Below are 20,682 nucleotides of genomic sequence, written 5' to 3'. Positions count from 1 at the left end.
CCCCAATTTCTACTTGCTTTCAAATATCATTACCTTTGTAGTAACTTCAAATATTCCCAAGGTTAGACAGTATGATTCAATCTGTTAAATATTATAGCATTGCCTCAAAGAATTGGCATCCTCTCCTTCCCAAGACACACTTCTTCCAATTCTGAAGGGAAATGGTGCTAATTAGCTGTATTATGAAGACACGACATCTTAATTCACTATAGTACCTTCCTTTTAGGAGAGTTAGCTAATTGCAGGACCAGAGCTCTTTAAAATAACTGTATTAGTTATAGACAATGAACAATCATCCTGGTTAACAGCTTGGCTCACGTGCACTGCCAAGAAAACCCAGGCTAGACAATGAATTTGTTTGTCAGTTTTCATTTATTTCATCAAATGACATCACGATGGTGTCTGTAATACAACCAGTGCAATATGGTATAGGGTTTGTCTGCACAATATGGATACACCTGAAGCAGTTTTAAATAACAGTAGACTACTTGCAGAACCATGAGCTTCAGCATGAATTGATTTGACCAGAGTCTGCAAGTGGTTCTGCTTCTCAGCTCTCTGCTGCAGGTATCCAGATTTTCCACTAGCACCCATGTTCACCTGGATATCACAGAATCAGCAAGGTTGGAGCAGATCTTCATGATCATTCAGTCCAACCATCAATGTAGCACCACGACAGTCACCCCTAAACAAAGTGGATGTGTGTCTATTAGCCTCAGCAGAGACCACAAAGCACATTCAGATCAAGGATTTTTTGATGATTATGTAATCAAAGGAGTACTGCTTGAGGGAAGGATTTTCTATTTTACTTCACAGGGTGCTCACTCTTTATCAGCTTCTGGTACATCCAGACAGAGGTGAGGGAGCTTGTACAATTAGCCCCCAGACCTGAAAATGCGGTAGCAAAGAGATAAAAACCTGCATATTTTCCCTTTTCCATGTCAGCTGCCACAGAGAGCCTGTCTGAGGTTTATGCAGGTCTGGATCAGCAGATCAATACTTCAAAGACTCTGGAAAGAAAAGTCAGTCCCAGAGCTGTGAAGCCATCCAAATGACTTGCAGCCTCTTTATGGCTTCCAAACCACTAGTTTTTCATCCCTGATCAGTTCCAAGCTGTGATACGTTAGGGAAGAAAATATCTTCCCAGTTCTTTAAAGACTCTCTGCTTTACTGTGATCTATATACCTGCCAACACCAACAACAAAATTAGTCATCTTTTTAATCCTTTTTAAATAGATCTATATAAAAATACTGGGGTTTGAAGGTTTAATTTGAGACTAGAAATAGAATTAACTCTTCCCATGGTTGTGTTTCTGAATGTTTATCATAGCATATGCTTGTCTACATCACCCATCTTGAGAGGAAACAGGGTCTCTATCTTTAATAACATGCACATACCCCAGGTACAAGAAAACTAGTTGTCAATAGTGCATCTTTTTCAACAGAGGAGGTCTAACAAGGAGATGGGAACATTTTTTTCCTACTACTTCTTATACGAGGCTTTGATTATCAGCATAAGAATGCCATTTCAGCCAAACCTTGTCTGTAAACCTGATAGAAAGGAAAATGTGGTTTCTAATCTGCACTAACTGAGCCAAAAGCAAAATCCTGGCATAGAGGCAAAATTTGCAGTTGTGTTCCCCATCAGCTGGTGAGTGTGAATGTTCCATGGGTGGAACACATGGAACTATGAGGCACGGTGGGAATGGGACATGCAAGGATATATTATCAATATCGGCTGCTACTTCCCTTTTCCAGCAACAGAAACTGCTGAGATCTGAAGAGCTGCACCTTCATGCTTTTGCTCAATGCTGTGTACACTTCAATCCCACTGTCACTGTGCTATTTGCTGCAATTTGGAGATGGGCAACTTGCTCAGAATGACAGCTGGAAAGCCCATCTTGCCCAAGCTCTTCTTCCTCTTCAGTGCAGTAAGATGACTGTTCAAGTATGAACAGGCTCAACCTTTTGGCACCTGTCAAGAACATTAAAGGTCACTTAATACAGCAATTTTCAATGCATTTTCTGCTGAGTTGGAAGTAGTTCCAGCACAGGGCATTGTAAGTCACCACAGTACAGGTACTTTCTAGGCATATGTTTTGCTTCAGAGCATTGCACTACTTCTGCGTGTTCATGACTGAAGCACCACACTCAGCAATATTGAATAGTGGGCCAGGGAGCTGCACTTAAGAGAAGGCTCACAAGTCATACCCTTCCTTCACAGTAAGACCTCCCCCAGATCAGCCAACACATCTCACTCCAGGATCTTTTTGCCCTCTAACATTTCCTCTGTTCTTCATCCGACTTCTCTGTCCTCATGTCCTGCAAAACTCCCTAATGCTCACACTCCAGTTCCCTGGTTTTCATGATTGCATCCAAAGGTGATTGGCAGATTATCTGTGTCCTGCAGACTTTAAACTCTCTCTCCTACAATATCTCTTTCATCTGACACCTGGGACGTGCAATGTTGCATAAATTTGTGCCAAAATTATAAGGTTACTACCCTCTATTAAAGCTGATATCTAGAAGATGGATTACAGAAAAACTTGCATAAAAGGGCAGATAAATCAGTTAAACAGACTCCATAAAGGAAGAAGATGTTGAGGGGAGACATGTCTACATCTTAGGCTGGTGGACACTCACTGACTGACCACATTAACATTTCCACTTTGGAAATCCCATGAGCAAAATAGGCTGCAAGACCACATAAATCATTAAGCAAAATGAATGGTTTTCAGTTCCGTATTTAAATGTCAACCTTTTTCCTAATGCAGCAACAAGACTCCATACATACAGATAGCAAGTTAGAGAGGCAGACGATGGTAGGTACCTCTGTCTTATGGTAAAATATGCAAGAGAACTGGATCGTATTCCTGAATTAGTAAAGGCAGAGCGTGTCCTACAGCACCACCTAGCAGGCTAATTTAGCAGTGGTCCACATCCCTGGATCCATGACTACAACGATGTGTATGTGCATTAAAATCAGGGTCCACTTCGGTCTTGTTTCACCTTCCTTGGTGTAACCGCAGCTTCTTGAAACCAGAACTGTGCCAGTGTGGTGATTAGTAAATCTGGGATGTCTGTTTTCCCCAGATGTATTAATTATAAATCTCTTAAGAGAAACCATAGTAAGAATGAAATGCCAGATTTTTGAGGTTTAGTGTAAGAAATCTTTGTTTTCTAGATCTCTCCACCCGGTGCAGAAGCACCTCTCAAAGTCAGATTTCACAAACCCACCTAAACTTTTCTCTGTATTCACCAGCAGGACAAGTAAGTCTCAGTGTGATGAGGGATTTTAAAAGCCTGAGAGTCTCTATGTGTTAGTGTGAGTCTGCTGTCCATCATCACCTATATACATGGTTTTTTGTGCATCTGCATGAAGTGTGAATACCAATGCCAATTTACAATTTGTAAGTTTTGGCAGATGATGAAGCTCCATGCTGAGGCTGCAGAACAAAGACTGTAACAGCTCTCTGCTGATATAGAGAGGGAGATGAAGTTTTTTTGGTTTGTGGAGGTTTTTTGTGGTTTGTTTTTTTTTTTTTTTTTTTTTTTGGGGGGGGGGGGCTGGTTGGTCAGGTTTGGGGGGGGGTTTGGCGCTTTTTTTTTTTTTTCCTGTCTGCTTCATACCTTGTTTGAGCCTTGGCACTTCTCAGTTTTCAATGCCCCCATTCTGCTTGATAACTCAGCAGAAAAGAACGCCTTTCTGTCTGTTGCTGTTTTGTGCTAACAGTGAGATAAATGTGGTGCGTAAGAGGGTCTGATGGGTGACAGACCTGGCAAAAAGTGGCTCAGAGGGGGACAGGTGAAAAAGGTGGGATCTTTTCTCTGACACCACCCTTTAGGTGGCAGCAAATTCATCTGCCTTGCCATATTGCATAAAACCGTAACCTAAGGGTAGAACTGTGCCCTGTCATGAAGGAGTGTGTTTTCTTAGCAACCTGTTTATTGGAAGTTAAAACCAAGGTTGCAATTACCAGCTTCTGTTCACAACAGGCTATGCCTAGCCAGGCTTGTTTAGTACTAGCATTTCTAAAAATCAGATCATCTAGGGGGAAAAACATAGGATAAATTTCTTCATTAGGATACTTCCATGAAAGTCCTAAAAATCCCTATGAATGTGAATGAGAACTCCTAAATAGTCAGCTTAGGATCTTAATCCTTTCATGTGAACTCAAGTGTCATGCTAAAATGTCAGGGAACTAAACATTTACTGGTAAGAAATGCTTCAATCAGGGGCTGCTGCAAAGAAAGCAAGATGTGTCAAATTTAATAAGTAGAAAGTAAGAACAGCTTGCTTTTATTTCTTTTCTGTTGCCTCTCACTCAGCATAATTTCCATTTGGATAGTGAAAAATTATTACCTTAAGACTGCCTGGTGTGAAGAAACTTTAAAACAATCATCCAGCATGAGTGCAAACTTCCTATAAATGAGACAGACCCACCCTTTTACTCTCCCCTACCCAAATAAAACCCCAACCTGTCCAGAAGCCATTCTGTATTCTGGCTTTGCAAGGACGGCACATCCCAGGGGCAAGGTTGGACTTCCCAGAGCTCTGCCCTCGGATGGCAGCGCTTCCAAAGGGCGCTGCTCTGCCACCCACCTCTTATTTCACGTATTTCCAGGGCCTGCGGAGTGCCCAGGCCATAGATCAAATCCACACGGGCTTATTGAGAAACTACACTGGCCATCTGCTTTGAGCAAACAATAACTGTAAAGCAAATTTTAAAAAAATCCCTGCGTATGTTATTTTAGCACTAGGAATGACAGATAAAACAAATCCTACATGACGGATGCCAGCTCTACCACTTGCTGCCTTAGCGGCAAGTATTCCTGCCCTGCAGTGGAGAGAGCTGTACTAATAATACAGATGTAAAGTATTTTGCAGGAAGAACGTTGGGAGTTAGAGCACAGCATTAAGTCATGACGCGGGCAGAGAGCGGCAGTCCCCGCCTCATGCTGCGGCTGCCCTTGGAGGGGTAGAGGTGGGTGCCTCTTGCTCTTCGCCTGCAGGAGCAGCGGGTCGGATCTTCCCCCCGGTGTGTTCGCCCGAGGCCAGACCCCGCCCGTATCACGGCACCCACACCCGGCCGCTCTGAGGGGAGCCGAGCCCCGCCCGCCATGGCGCCCCCGCCCGCCCCTTCCGCCCGCAGCCCCGCCTCGGCCCGGGACCCGCGGTAGGTGCTGGGCGGCCGCGGTGCTGGGGGGGCCGGGCGGTTCCCGCAGCGGGGCCCTGGGGCTGTGGATTTGTGTCACCCTCCTCTTTTGTGTTTTTAATTTTCGTGACAGCCGGAGCCCTGGAGGCGGGTCCGGCTCGCGCCCCGTTTCCTGATTGATCGTGCTTTAAGCTGGGCTTTCCCCTCGACTACGTGCGATTTTAAAGCAATAAATTCAGTAACACACAAGTGTTATGGCCAGACCTGGCCAGCTATCCCTCATCTGAACCTTAGCTGATACAGATCTCTGAGTTCAGTGAGAGTTAAGTGCCTGTGACGCCACAGAGATAGAAAGTAATTCAGCATGTGGGGGAGGCCGCCGTGCAAGCGTGGTGGTGGCTTCATGGTTACTAAACGATTAAATTTGCAGGATGTGGGCTATATAAATTGCCTTGCAGTTTCCGGTTGCTTTCCTCATACATAAATTGCACAAAGTTTATGAATAAAAATAAAGATGCCATGCACGGTTCGGGTTGCAGTGGGGCATCTGCACTGACCCCTGAGGAAGGTTTGAAAACATAAATGCTAAAATGTATTGTGAGCAGTTTTCCTTTTATTTTCCTGAGTATTGACTATTATGAGAAAACAAACGTGGCATTTCCTGCTTCCTTTTGCATTCGATGTGCACAATCACATTTGATCATGCAAGGAAGGAGTTTTCATTAGGTAATGCAAGAAAGGAGAATGGAGTTTTCAGCGTGGTCTGTCCTTCCCCACACGGGTGTGGATGTAAGCTGAAGAGGGACTTTTTTCCTTGAAGCATTTCTAATCTTAAAACTGTTAGCCAGCTCCAGTGGGAGGGCATTCTCTGACAGGAGAAACCTGTAAAGTCCCTGCCTCTGTTTCGCAAGAGGATCAAGTGATAGGCTCCCTCAATCATCCCCTTGGAAGTGCTCTTCCCCCTGCACTGTAAATGACATCACCTTTTCAATCAGATCTAGATACCAGATTTGCCGAGAGGTCATAAGCTTCAAAATGGTCATTTGACATTAAGTATTACCATTTTCTCCTGAAATTTGGTTTCATCCAAGATCTTGGCTCTTTAGCGTGTTTTTCTTAAATAAGATTGTCTCCCTACCTCTGTCTTCAGCAGAATATAAGAATACCACTAGTTATTATACTAAGAAATACATATTAAATTACTGTATGATTACATACATCATTGTTTTTATTAAGCACTCAGTGTGTGTTCAGTGCAGCATAAATATTAAACAAGATTATTCTCCCCCAGTGAGTTTACAGTTTGAAAGATCTTCATTGGAAGGAGTAGTAATAACATATTATTAAAACACCATCTTTAAATTAATCTCTTTTTGTTTCCCTGTGGTTAACACTCATTTGCTGTTGATCATGACTGGTGTATCCTAGCATGTCCTGTAGTGCTTTTTGATGATGTTACAGACCCCAGTTGTCCACTCTACCCCTCTGTAGGGGGGTAGTTCTTGTTCAGTGCATGTGGAAGGAGAGCATATGTCCCTGCTTCAGCTGCTGCCATACAGAGCCCAGCAGCATGGCTGAGACCCACCTTTGATGGTACTCCACGCTAAGACTGTGGTGGTTGTATCAAAGCACAATTCCCTTCTGCCACCTCGGCTTCCTGTGAGGACAGCTGGAAACACTCATGTCTTTAACAGCTGCATCAAGATCCTATGAAACTCGTATGTGAAAGCCCTGAGAGAAAAGACACTGCAAATGGATAGAGTGGTGCCCAGTTTTCGCTGATTTCTGCTGGATTTAGGTGCCTAATTCACTTTTATACCTTCACAGTAGCATCGTTCTAGGTGGGAATTTTGTACCCAATAGAATTTTTTTAAAGAAGAAATTGGAGCTTTCCTGGGCAGAGCATGTAATATGGCTTGGACCATAAAAAGAACTGATGCTTCCTAAGGGAAGCATGACTCTTGAACTGAATGAGTTGGCAGGTTTGAAAGTTTTTAAGTTTATGTGCTTATTTAAAGAGACATAACATAGTCGTAGGTCCTGAAACAATTTATCTTCCAGTTTCTGCTCTAGATTGAAAATAGTATTTCTCAGAGAAATTATTTCAGAGTCAATTTTTTAAAAGAAGCTGCTGAAAGCATGCTGCTTTCTGAAAATACCATTTTGCTGAGTAAGCTAGAACCACTGCCTGGAAGCTTAAAACTGAAAGAAAAAAAAAACCTCAATGTATAAAAAACACATATTATTTCTTGTTGGGTTTTTGTTGGTTTGGTTTTTTTGGTTGTTGTTGTTGTTTGGGTTTTTTTCTTGATGTGAGCTTGACTATCCATCAGAACAAACTCCTAAAGGCAAGTTCTGTCTCCTGAAATTTTTCAAATTAAAATGTGATCCTGTTTTGAAAGTTGTAGTCAAACTCAGCTTATTGAATTTAGTATTCAGGTTACTGATTAAAATTTTTGAAGCTGTACTGTAGAGGAGGTTGGCGCAGACTGATCTAATTATTGGCTCTTTCTGACCTGAATACCTGTAGACTGTATAGTGGAAGGCAAGAGTGGGATTGTGCTAGCAAGGACTAGACAAGTTTGCTGGGTAAATACAGGGTGTGTATTGATTGCTGGGGGAGGAGGAAGTGTGGTGGCTTTAGTATGTCTTTATTGCGGTAAATTGATTTACTGGAGGAAAAGGAGAAGTTAATTCTTCATATCAATCATCATGTATTGCAAGGCCCAAAAATTATTGTGTATCTCTTCCTCTGTAAAGATGTTTTATGTTTTGTTAATGTAAAAAATGGTTTCTTTGGTTACTGTGCTCTGCTTCTTCTCATGTTTTTTGCTTTAGTTGCTTGGCATTTTTTTAGTGCTAGAGAGATGACAAACCTATCTATGCACACTTTAATTCCTGGTTTTGTGTTACAAACAGGTTAGGATTTGACTATGGCAGTGCGGTTCCTGTGGAAGGCATCTGTGTGGTTAAAGAAGCACAAGATCACTGTGTTGGCCGTTTCTTGCATGGGACTGCTTGGCACTAACCTTTCCTATCACGTGTTTCCTGAGCAGACATTCAAACTGCTGCACGAGTGCTGGTCAGAGGGGCAGCCAGCTGAGCTTTCAGAGAAGCTCTGTGGTGTATTTCAGGATGTCCTTCAAGATACTGGTGTGAAGTCCACTGGCTCCTACAGAGCCTTTGCGGCTTCTAGCTTCCACCCTGTGAGCGCTGGAATTCCCTGGCTGCCTGAAGGCTGTTTGGTGGGCATCCCGCCTAACTTTGATAGCACAGCTGAGGATAAAAAAGGAATAGTCAACCATGTTGTTGTAATAAATGGCAAGGAAGTAGACTGGGAGAGCAGTGAAGGTGTGGCTTTGAAGGAAGCTCTCACATTTTCCCTTAAAGCTCAGAAGTTTGCCGTTGCCAGAGAAGTTGTGTACTTGCAGAATGGCAGCCCTTTAGCAAGTGCAGTTGTGGCTCCGACTTGCTTGGCTGGGACGTTTGTCTGTGGGAGTGCTCTAAAGCTGCTGCTGGGGTTATCCAGTGGCCCTGTGATCCTCCGGGGCCTCTGTAACCTTGTCACTGCCATGGGAGGACTGCTCTGCTACTATGTCTCTTCTGATGCCATCACCTATCACCTGGACTGCAGGGCCGACTCCAAGGCAGCCAGGCTTTCCAAGGACTACGCCAGCGGTGGCCTTGAATTTTATGATAAAATCTTGTCCCGCAACAGGATTTTTCGTGGCCTGATGGGCAAACAAGGGATGAAAATGTATGCCCCGAGTGGTAACCTTTTCCCAAGGCACTGGTTCAGAATAAAGTATACCCCATACACTTACCGGAGAACTTTGATTCTTGATATTTTAAGAGAGCTCCAGGCATCTGATGGGAGTTCTTGAATTTTAAACTTGTGAATTATGTATTTTGGAACACCGCTGTGCTGCTTTTTTCTTTTTTTCCTTCTGTATCTTCATTAGAATTTTGGGGTTTATTTTTGCATATAGTTCAGAAAGAGTTATTGCACGTTTCTTGAATAAAAAAATTCTCTCTTAAAATATTAAAGACTTGCTTCCAAAGTGCTCGGTTCTGTGTGCATCTCAAATCACAAGACTGCTGAGAAGGGAAACTTTTCAGACACTGATCTGGAAGTTCTGTGCTGTTTTGCCTTCCTGCCATTTCAGTCTGGCAAATTGCAAGGTGCAAGTCCAGCGGAGCTTTTGGAATCATTATAATTTAAACTGGGGTGTTTGCTGTTTCTCCTGTGGAACAACACAGATATTTTAAAAAATGGGCAGTCTGTATCATGTGGTTACATAAATAACAAGACACAGAATGTTTCTGTTCTGTGTAAGTTCTTGTGCTGTGTATATTATTATGCTGCAATCACCATTCTTCAGCAGGAGACATTAGTTATGCTGCAATTCCTACCAGCACAGACAGTTCATTACCAGCACTTGTGTCATTTGCTTAAATCTAGTTCTGCTCTCTCTAGTACAGGGTGACTGCAATGTCACTGTGAATGTTCCCCAGGAGTGGTAGTATGTAACAGGAGTGTCCTGGGTTGTTTTCTCACAAGTGGGATAAGCATGTTGAAGAAAGGTTTTTGTGCTTGCTTTGGTAGAGTTTTTTGTTTCATTTAAAAATATGTGTAGATGTATGTCATCTGCTATGTCAGTGAAGGCAAGGTATGAGACATAAATCTGGCATTTGGTGCGGAAACTGGTGAGGTCTTGGATGCAGAGTTGCCAAAGGAGATTATTCTCCTGGCTCAACAAGATTTTGTCTGGCAGGCCAAGCTTTGCCCAGGATTACTAATCTTCTGGAGAAGTCTTTACTGCAATGGCAGTAAGCTTTCCACTATAGCCTCACCTTGATTTTCCAGGTGATTGTTTTCAAACTCTGTGGTTCCTTCTTTCCTATGTTTCTATTGCTGTTCCAGTAGCTCTCCCTGGTGACGTCAGAGTAGTTCTCATCTCTGTCATCATTCTCACCAGCAGCTTCTATTATTTTGTGTCTTCTCAGTCAGAGATGTGCTGAGTGTCCTCTCTGCCCTGGCTTTGTCCTTTCTTCATCTGCTTCAATAAGAACTGTCACACTCAGTTTGCTCAAAGCATTACTGAGTTCTGTTTCCCTTTTGAATCACATGGTGACATAAAATTGATATTCTGGCTGCTGAAGCACTGCTGTTGCTCTCCATTGCTGAAGCCATGTGTGTGAGATGTTGAAGTTTCTGCTGAAGTAATCTGTGCCATGAGCTTCTGAAACCACCTATTGCTTGCACTTGTCCTCATCAGGTCATGAGATGTCTCTCTGGTGTTTTTCTGACTGTAAAGCATAAAGCTATTGTTTTTGTGTCCTTTGTGAAAGAGTGATAAAATTTCCTGGTCTGTGGAATAAGAAGAGACTTTACTTTTAGGCAGGGGTCTTTAAAAGCTTTGAGATTTTTTTTTTTTTTATTGTCTTCCTGATAAATCAATATAAGACATCACAGAAGTTTGTTGGTAGAGTGATATAGTGACTCAAGATTGGAATATAATTCCTGGTTTATATAGTCTGTGAGTTTATTTCATCCTCCTGTTATTCCTTCAGACAAATCTAAACTCTGTGAAATATTCTCAGAGAGAGCTTGGCCCATTTAGTTTATGTGGTTGAAGGAGCTGCTGCTACATAAAGAGTGCAGAGAGGAAATCAAGGCCTTCTTGGAGATATACAAGAAGTAGCAGTTTAAACAAAATGAAATTAATCTACTTGTCTTTTATCACTCCTTACTGTTGTTTTTCATCATGATGCCTGCAGCTAGTGTGGTTATTTGACTTTGTTGGGGTGTAAAGCCCCTGTGATGCTAATGTGTTTGCAGCTGCGCACTTCACTTGACTCTTGCAGTGGGATTCTCCAAGAAGCTCCACGCATCTATAAATGTTGTGTCCCATTTACCCTTCTTTGAACTGGCTGTGGCACATTGGTGTTGGTAAGGAAGGGCTGGCTAGCATCAAGATGCATGACCTGTCTTTCCAAAGACAGATTCTTGCCAAGAGCTTGCACACCTCCTTCTCTATACACTTGAGCACAGTGTTATAGTGTCAATATAGGGAAAATAGGACCTGCAATCACAACTGCTTAGTAAGATTTCTCTGAACTTTGGGAATGTACAGGTTGTCCTGGAAAAGATTTGTGTGTGTGTGTGTGTTGCCAGGTAATTGCTGTTTGCAAGATCACCCATGCTATTTGGCAAGTAAGAATAGCACAACTCAAATACATGGCCATGACAGTACTCATGAAAAGTCTTTTATTATACTGCAGATGTTTTTCTGTAGGTAGAACTATCATTGAAATCAAACATGAACTCCACATACTGGTAGTAAAAATGGTCTGGTTTTGACAGTTCACTAGAAGCAAGCATCCTAGAATCAAAGGTGGAAACATTCCATACTAAGAATGGTCTGATGTAGAAAAGCAAGTTCATTCAATGGCCCAGAAAAGGCCAAACAAATCAGTTTTCAGTAAATCGTGTCAGTGAATAGCCTCCCCCAGCTGTGAAGCTGAAATTCTGAGCAATTTGAAGCACTTGTTTTAGTATTAACTGGCTTGTCTTTTGCTGCTCAGACAAGGGACACTTTGTACAAATTTTTGTGTAGAAAAGCAACAAAAAATGTTAAGCTAAAAGGAATTGCTAGATGTAGATAAAAGAAGTCTAAGTCTAGAAACTGTAAAAGCAGAGATGTCAGTGGAATAATGAGCTCTCATAAAAATGGATACTATCTACAGATATGAAGCTCTCTGTCTGGTAAAGTGATTAAAGGATGAAGTATTAAGTAGCAAATGACCAAAATAAGTTGCTAGTTTAAATTTAGGTAAAATCTAGTTTAAAAAGGGATTTGCTTGACTGGTTTATTTGTGTTATTATCCTGAATGTTCTATGCAACTGAAAAGAAAATGATCCTTGTAACTTCTTTTTTATATAAATGCAATTCTTGCTGCTACATAAAGCTTTACTGGGTGATGCTGCAAGAGATGAGGGTCACCCAGGTGCTTTGCTCAGAATTCCCACTGAAGTGTAAGAAATGTGCTCAAGGGCCTGACCTACATATTTCTTTATCCTAAAAATTGCAGTTTTTTGTTGTGGAGATACCTTCAGCTTGTTTAATGGTCAAAAATATAAAGTTGTCAGAAAAAAGCAATATTGAGAGCTAGACAGTTTTCTTGAAGACAAGCTGTGGAAGTCATCTGATTACAGCAATTCCTGAATCAGCTGCTATGGGTATCTGGCTTCTCTAGCAGTTTACAGAAGCAGGAGCTTCAGAGAGAGGGAAATCTCCACCCAGGTGGCACTGAGTAAAGCATGTGGACTTGCCCAGAGGGGTTCAGTTGAAGTGCAGTGGTCTTTCAGAAAACAGCCGTTTTTATTACAGTAGAGCACTGCTATCACCCCATTTCATATTAAAGTGGTTTCCAGAAATTGACAGATAAGATGGTGAGAGAGCTGACTGCAGAGCTGTGGAGCTTCTTGCCCTGCTGGGAATGCTGGTGGTGTTGGGAGAGGTGATGCTGGGAAGAGCCTACTACTGTTTTGCCCTTGGCTGTAGCAGTTGTGAAACAACCAAAGTGACAAAGTGTGGCTTGCATGGGTGGGGTGGGAATTTGAATGTATGAATCAAATCATCATGACTGAAACACAAGTGGCTTTTACCAGAGGAACAAATGCAGAGGATCCATCAAGGAGTGAGTACTGCTATGTGCAGTATGTGGGCCCTATCCTGCAACTATTATCTGTTCCTGTTCACTAAAAGCTCCATGTAGCAGGTGTGATTACATTCATATAAAAATCAGTAAGTTGCAGACAATCTGCTTCCATGCATCCAGTTCCTCCTTGATTTCACTCATCTCAGCTGGAATTCTATATTATTGATAGGCATTCTGCCTTTCAAGCAGAACAATGTTGATGTAGGAAGACATACTTAAGATCTTGGAATAAGGAGGACACCTTCAGGAAGAGAGAAATTTGGTTGTTATCAAAACCAGTCTTAAGAATGGAAAAAAAAAGTTATTATTCTCCAGAAATTGGTATGTTAGATGAATTAAACTGAAGGCACTGAAAAATGGCTTATGGTTTTGCTGGACATCTTTTTCACTGACAATATATTGGTTTGTTAAGCTGAAGTAAGTATATTCAGGCTGCTCAAAATGCCAATCCATAAAGTGGAGAAAATTACTAAAATTTGGCCAGAAATCGGTCTGTTTTTCCCATCTGGAAAAGTACAAGCTAAACTCTCAAGCTCTGTATCCAGAAATGAACACTGAAATATCTCTGCAGTTGGAAGTTTTTACTCTCGTCAGTAAGACCAAGTTTGCCAAAATCTATCCAGGTCTTCAATTTTGAGAGAAAGAGTGTTTTTTAAAACTCAGTTTTGTGTCCAAAAATGCACTTTGATAAACACAGCCAACCCAGGTGTACTTTTTTTGACTCCTACCTTAGTTTTTCTGCAGGAGAAACATACTGATAGAAGAATTTGTGGTGCTCTCTGCTTGTTTTGAAAAAATAATTGCCCCCAAATCATTCTTACTGGAGAACTTTTTCCTCTTTAATTTTTTTTTCCTTCCATGGTTGAATTTCCATCATCTGGAAAGTTGGACCTTTTCCAGTCCTGACCTGGTTTCTAAGACTTTCTGCTATGGTTTTCAGGAGCATTACCTTGTTAATGTAGTCAAGGTGTTAACAGCTTCTTTCAATATAAATGAGTAACAGGTGAAGCTGAAGCTGTGTTCTCCTTTGTGTATAATAAAACTACTTCTGTAGAAGTCTTGCAAAAGCAGATCTCATTAGGGTGACTAAGAGTATTTAGAAAACACAAGACATTGCAAGCCTGATGCTAGGTTCACAGTTCCAGCAGTTCTTACAAAGTGAACATGAAGAAAGGAAATGCGGTATCCAAACAACTTTTATCCAGTAACTGTTTAGTGGTTTAGTGCAGACCTGCTGACCTCTGGAAGCTTTGTTTCTATCATATGCTGGAAATTTTCCAGTGGGAATGTTGTTGTTTCTTCATTCTCTGTTTCATTTCCCCTTGCTCTGTTACTCTAATTGCCTCTTCTGCCTGCTGACTCATCTTACAAGTTGCTTTAGCTTGTTCAAGCAAGATTTGTGAACTTAAGTGCTGACTTGCTGCTTGCACTTTCATTTGCACCTCCTACTTTTTCCTACAGTACTTACCTGCCAAAGACCACAGCAGCTTACATTCTCCTGTGTTTTACTACATGTAGTCTACATGTTTTTTTCAGGGTAAAATGCTTTTGGCTACCTGAAAAATAGACATTGTAGTTAAAACCTTTCCTATTTTGCCATAAGAAAATAATTTAATGTTACTTTTGAAATTTCTGCTTAGCATTACTCTTTAAAAGATGTATTTCTTATTCGCTGTCTATGGCACCCAGTTCACTTTTGATCTTAATTTGCCTCTGTCCCTTTTAAGCTGCTATTCTCTTTAAGCCCTTAGAAACTTTGTTTCCTGTTCCTGAAAATTGCAGGTTATTTCATATGCTTCTGGCTAGGTGAGGTATTGTGAGTTGAGAAGTTATAACTAATGGAGTGCCGTTAGCTGCTTGTACTTAGCTCAGGCACATCTGTGTGCTGGTTTTGAGAACTGTGGGTTCTTATATTGCCACTTACACTGAGGACTTTATACATGGGTTTTAATTACCTGCCACTGAGCAGCAGCAGAGGGGTCTGTTGGGTTGTCTGCTGGAAAGAACACTTATATTTGATAAAATATTTTGAAAGAGCCTTGCAAGGATGAGGGGGTTGGAATGAGGAAGAAAAGTGTAGGCAAAACTAAAGAAAATAATCCCATGTACCTTACATGCTCCAAGACTTGATGTTCTCCAGAGATGTGTACTGCACAATTGCAATACATTCTGTAACCAATTGCATCTGTTTTCTGGGTTGTCTGCTCAGTACATCCTCAAGCAGCACCTTCTCCATCCCTTCCCAGCTCCATGTATGCAGGCCTGTTTCAGGTACTACAGGTAACACAAAGCTTCTGCTTCAGCCCCCTTACCCAAACCAGTTCCTCTTCAGTGCTCCTTTGCCCTGGAAGCAGTTGCTGCTCTGCCACTGCAGATGTCACTGGAGCGAGCCCTGATTTAGAGGAGTTGAAAACTCAGTGTGATGGTTCCCTCTCCAACTTGCACTAAGCAATGTGTGGCAGTTCAATACCACAGTGGCTCTACCAGGTATGCTAATGCAAAGTCCATGCTACTGCTTATTTCCAGCCAAAGCAAATGGAACTTTGCAGAGTTCTGTTACCACAAATATAGTGGTCAATATCAATGTGAATTGGCTAAAAATGAAACCATGATTTGTGATATAAAAATCGGAAGTGGAATTTTAGAAGTGCAAACTAGTAAATTATACCACTGTAGCTATTAAGAGATACAACTTATGAGGAAGTAAAGATAAAACTATAACCTGCATTACTATTTTAAAGCTACATTGATTCTTAAACTAATTAGACAGTGAAATACTAGATCAATTTCTCAGGGAAGATTTAAAATTAAGATCAAGCCATGTTGTAAATAACAAGCCTGGTTTTTAAAAAAAAAAATCTTTTTTTCCCCACTTTTTTATTCTTGATTTTCTGACTAGACTGGAGGCAGCTATATAAATATTTCAGACAACAGAGCAGGGTAAGAATTACTCTGTAGAAAGTTTTCCTTGTGATTTCTTTTCTCATTTGGGATGAGTTTCACTGCCTCAGTGACCGTGTTTTAAAAGCATGTTATATAATTCTCTGTAGATACCCATAGACAGATGTATTTATGGTTTTTGGAAACTTCATGTAATTTAGGCATAAATCTTGAAGTGTGTTTTATAGTTCCTCATTAATAATAGTTGAGAATTATGCTCATCCAAGGCAGCACACATAAATTCTTAATGTTCAGACATTCATTATATGCCTGTGACGGTTAGAAGTTGCCAATGGAAAATAAAAGCCAGTGATCCCAAAGATTATTATTTTTAAATATTCTTTTAAGCAATTTGGAAAATTGTGTTCATCCCCTAACAGTTATTTCCCTTTGATTTCCACATTCTTCATCTTAACCTAAAGATATCATACGGAATATTGAAAAAGTCAAATCAGCAACCAGACAAACTTTTTATTGAAGTTTTCCTTAAGCATGGTAGCACCTTATAAAAGGAAATGCTGAATCCATAGTTTTATGGAAGTTATAAATTCAGTCTTTTTTTGCAATTGCAATTTAGAGATCCTAATCATGTTTGCCTATATCTTATATGAAGACAGCTGTGGCACAGTTGCAGGTGGCTGGATGAAAACTTGGCATGTGTATGATGGCTTTGCACCTGTGAAGCAGGTGAAAAGGCAAAGGTTTTTTCTTGCTTCTCTGGCCAGAACATAATTTATGTATTGCAAATTGAAGTCATGCTTTAGCAATTGCAAATTGAACTGTAAAAACATTTCTTTCAGTTTTTGTTTTTTTTTTTTACTTTCCAGTAGCAAAACTGGATATACAGAGGCATGGAAATGATCTGAGAACTGAATGAGAAGAAGAGTAATTGGGATTTTCTACATATTAGGAGTTTCTTTCAGTTAGTATTAAAGAAAAAAAACTCTGCTAAAACCTCACAATAGATGAATCAAAAAGGTACATTTTCTTCTAGAGTCACGTGGTGACTAGATCTTTTTTTCTGCTTATGCAGAAAAAATGCAGTAGCCAAGCATGGTGCCATCTTCTGAGCAAGCAGTTCAGCTGGCACACACATTTATTATTTCCTTGATCCAGATAAAAAATATGCTTGCACTGGAGAAGTGTTATGTGGAAATACAAAAGGGAAGTTCACCTGTAGCACAGATTTCCCAAATTTTACCATGGCTGTCTCTGAAGTTTGTTTTGTTCTGAGACTGGAAGAAGATTTGATGCAGCTTTGAACTCTGCAAAAATGTGTGCGTGCATGTTCTGGGATCAGAAATGTCCAAATTTTTTCTCCTTTTACTGAACATCATCACCTTGGACTTTCCAGTCTGATGTCTGGTGTGAAATAATTGATCTTTAGCTGGTTTTTATGGATGTTGGGTGCAGGTTGGCTTCAGCCTAAACTATGAAAGCTTCTGGAAAAAGAACAGACCTACTATGCACTAGTTTTCTTTCGTGGTGCTGCTCTGGTTTTAATCTTAAAGATTTTCTACTGAATTTTGCTTTGAATGGTATAGAGAGATCCAATATTGATGGCCAAATCCAACAGAAGTGCTTCCCTTAAAGCAGCAGGAGGCATGGCAGATGTTGTGATACAAATTGGAAGCCATGGAAGGTGCATCACCCCAGCACAAGCTCTGCTTACCTGGCAGGCAGAATGCAGCCAGGCTCTGGAAGTGATCTGGCTGTGCTGCTGCCAAACAGTGAAGATTCCTGCTTAGCCCCTGGATCACTGCTGCTGGATCTGTGGAGGGGATCAGGCTGCTCTGTGCTCAGAGCCACCCAAAGCTTCACTGCTAGGATCCAACCCATTACCACTGGGATCTGGGATGTCCTTTTATCACACGGCTGCAGGAGGTGACATTGTGCCCGCTGTGTTGTGTGACATGCTAGCGTGCATGTTGAGAATATAGATCTGTGCTAAATCGTCTCTTCAGGCTTATGATTTGTAGATTTAAACCATAATCTCCTGGAGATTATATGAAAGAGGGAGTTGCAGGCACAAATGGATGAAGGAGATCCCTGTGTCATGGTGTAGGAGGAAATTTAGGAATTGTGGCTTTGGAATAGGAAGAGATAGAGGGAATATTATGGTGGGTTAAATAGAATGGGGACTGGGATACTTGTGTCATGCAATCCAAGGAATATTTGCATGATATTCATTGTAGCTAATGTGGAAAGTGTTTAACTCCTTGGGAAATAAGGGGCTGAAACCAAGCAATCCCTCAAGGTGGCTGACCTCACCACAAAGCACTAATCGGGTTTTCCTTGGACAGATTATTTTCAGCAGTGTGGAACAATGTACCCCCTGCCTCCTTCTCAAGTCTTATTTTACCTTGGGTTTTCTTTTTGTGTTGGCTTCCTAGAAAAGAAAAAAAAAAGAAAAAATAATCAAACCAACACTTTGATTGCTACTAAATAGGTTATGGAGAGCAAAAAGACTGCTACATTTTTTTCATTATGATCAAAAAAGCCCCTTTCTATAGACTTTGGCACAGAAATATTATCACCTTGTGTCTTTTACAATTTTCCATTTTTACAGTACTTTTTAGTACTTTGTAATTTCCTTTGGATTCATTTCTATCCAGGCTACCAAAGAGCATGCAATATAAATTTCTTATTGCATGAACAGGTTTCATGAAAAGCAATGTGTAAAATACAGATCATGTTGTAGCTGTTGTATTTTCTTGGTGTTTAATGTGTGCATCCATCACACCATCATAAACTCATTGTGCACTTTGTAACTCAGCTATTAAAGGTTTTCCACCCTGCAGTTCATGGATGGGTTCATGGGCTGTCAGCTATGAAACAGTGATTCCCTAGCTTAAAAATTACTGCTCAATGTCCCTATAAATAATGTAAGGAAAATCACAAATTCAGAATTTTTCCCCTGCCCTGTTTCTGGTGATAAATAATATTGTGGACCAAAGAGCAGTGGTTTGCCAGGCAGACAACATCCAGGGGAAACCTCTCTGTGTCAGATGTGAACTTTGTGTCCCTCTTGGCAGGGAGGCAGTCACACGTGCACTGGCAGCAAATCAGTGATGAGCATATGTGCTTGAGTAACTCCTGCCCAGTGGGGATAACACTTGACATTCTCTCTGAAAGAGAACTTTTTTTCAGGAATTCAGCAAAGCACAAAGACTTTGAGGACATGACTCCTTTTCCTGGAATTAACAGGCTGAATGGAGTTGCAGGCTGAGATTCTTTGGTTCACCTAATGTTACATCTGCCATGTATAATACTGGGATTTTAAGTGCCAAGGCCATGCTGGTAGGAAAACTAATATCTGCCTCAAGGGCTTGATTAATGAGAGTCAAACCAAGGGGAAGGGAGACTGGCCCAAGGTTGCTGTCATCTGTTAATAAGACCAAAATGAAGTGTCTGCACTTTGGCAACTCTGAATTATTTAGTTACCATAGATGAACAGGATGCCATTTGAGTCAAGAGGGTTTGGCCAGACACTGCCTTTGCTTAAAGCCTGGTGTAAGGCATATGCAGCAGGTGTCTTGTCTTGCCAACTGAGCCATTTTCTTTTTCCCGTGGAGCTTTGGCCCTTTAGCAGCTCAGATGTTGGTCCCTCAGAAGGAACTGAGTGACCCTTCTCTAAAAGGCAAGACTTATTTGCACCAAGTTTGCTACTCAAAAAAATAGGGTAATTCCAAAGTGCCTACGATGTCCCTAAAAATTTCTGTTTGACCAATAATGGAAAAAAAATTATCAGCACAGCATTGCTATTACTCTGTGGTATCTGTTTGCCAAGCAAATGGTACCATAGGCTTGATGTGTAGATTATGTTCAGGCAGCTCTCAGTTTGTGCTTACCAAGACAACAGGGGAGCAGGTGCCACATCCTGGCCATGGCTCCTACCTGGGTTTTCAGAGTGCTGTGTGTGCCAGCCCAGCATGGGCTGGGGAGAGTGGCAGGCACCATTCCAGTTGCCCTGACCTCTAAGCAAAATGGGTTTTGTGCACCATCGGCCTAAAGATCCTGTATTTGGTCTGGTTTGTGACCGGTGTTAACAAAAATTAATATTATAGGGAAAAACATTTTGTCCAGTTAAGTATTCATCATCACCAAACTGGTTGCTGCCATCCAACTTTCCAAGTATCTCATGTAACTTCACTCCTATGTGAGGATGAGGATATCTTCTATTTGGAGATGTTTGTCTGATGTCTATCCTGCTTATTTAATCTTTCTTGTATAACAGAGGACCATTAACATGATATAGTTTTCTAGATAGATAGAATCCACTTTCTTTATGCAAATATGTTATTTGGAGTCAACAAGAAATAGAATGGTTGCACTGGAAAAGGGTAGGCTAGCTAGAGAGCTCAGAGACAGAAAGGGTTTTGCTACAGAACAGTAAGAGAGCTTGAGACTGTTTAAAGCTATAATCTTTTAATGTGCTAAATCTCAGTTCCCTGAACTCACAGTCTTTTTATATTATGGTAAACTTGTCATAACTTGCAGATGTAGGCTGGTAAATAATCTTCTATTTGGCAAATAGGAAAAGAAAATTAAACTTTCCATGTAGAATTTTTTTCTACTTAAACTTACTGGAAAAATGCAAGATGACATGAACTGTGAAGTACCAAGACAGCAAATTTAGATGAGCTTTTTCCTGGGGATGAATATTCAAGGACACTGAAGCCTTTCTGCTTCAATTCTGAAAAAGATGCAGACAAAGTAAATACTAGGTTTGTACTAATTTCTTTTCTTTGCACATCAGGTATCAAGGCTTTTGCCAGTTTTTATTTTGGCAAGCCTAATTATGAGGTTTGCTTGCCAAGGCTGTAGAGAAACATAGTTTGTTGGCAAGATGGACTAGATG

General features: G+C 41.0%; 1 protein-coding gene across 4 annotated transcripts in view; it reads left to right on the top strand.

Annotated features, from left to right (window-relative positions):
• Positions 1–5,068: 5,068 nt before the first annotated feature.
• Positions 5,069–20,682, top strand: part of TMEM177 (transmembrane protein 177) — a 35,983-nt gene continuing 20,369 nt past the window's right edge. Inside the window, exons 1-2 of one of the 4 annotated variants that reach the window (XM_059852771.1) lie at positions 5,069–5,177; positions 8,076–9,492. In XM_059852771.1, the coding sequence (XP_059708754.1) occupies positions 8,090–9,040 (951 nt within the window). In that variant the 5' untranslated portion in view covers positions 5,069–5,177; positions 8,076–8,089 and the 3' untranslated portion in view covers positions 9,041–9,492. Of the gene's footprint in view, positions 5,178–5,207; positions 6,955–8,075; positions 9,493–20,682 lie in introns of those variants that run through there. The other 3 variants (XM_059852770.1, XR_009487309.1, XR_009487308.1) reach the window with 3 other exon arrangements.

The sequence above is a fragment of the Haemorhous mexicanus genome, chromosome 8 (assembly GCF_027477595.1).
Source record: "Haemorhous mexicanus isolate bHaeMex1 chromosome 8, bHaeMex1.pri, whole genome shotgun sequence".
In the NCBI taxonomy this organism is placed as follows: Eukaryota; Metazoa; Chordata; class Aves; order Passeriformes; family Fringillidae; genus Haemorhous; species Haemorhous mexicanus.
The sequence above is the reverse complement of the archived record's forward strand: the minus strand, read 5'-3'. Positions and strand labels throughout refer to the sequence as shown.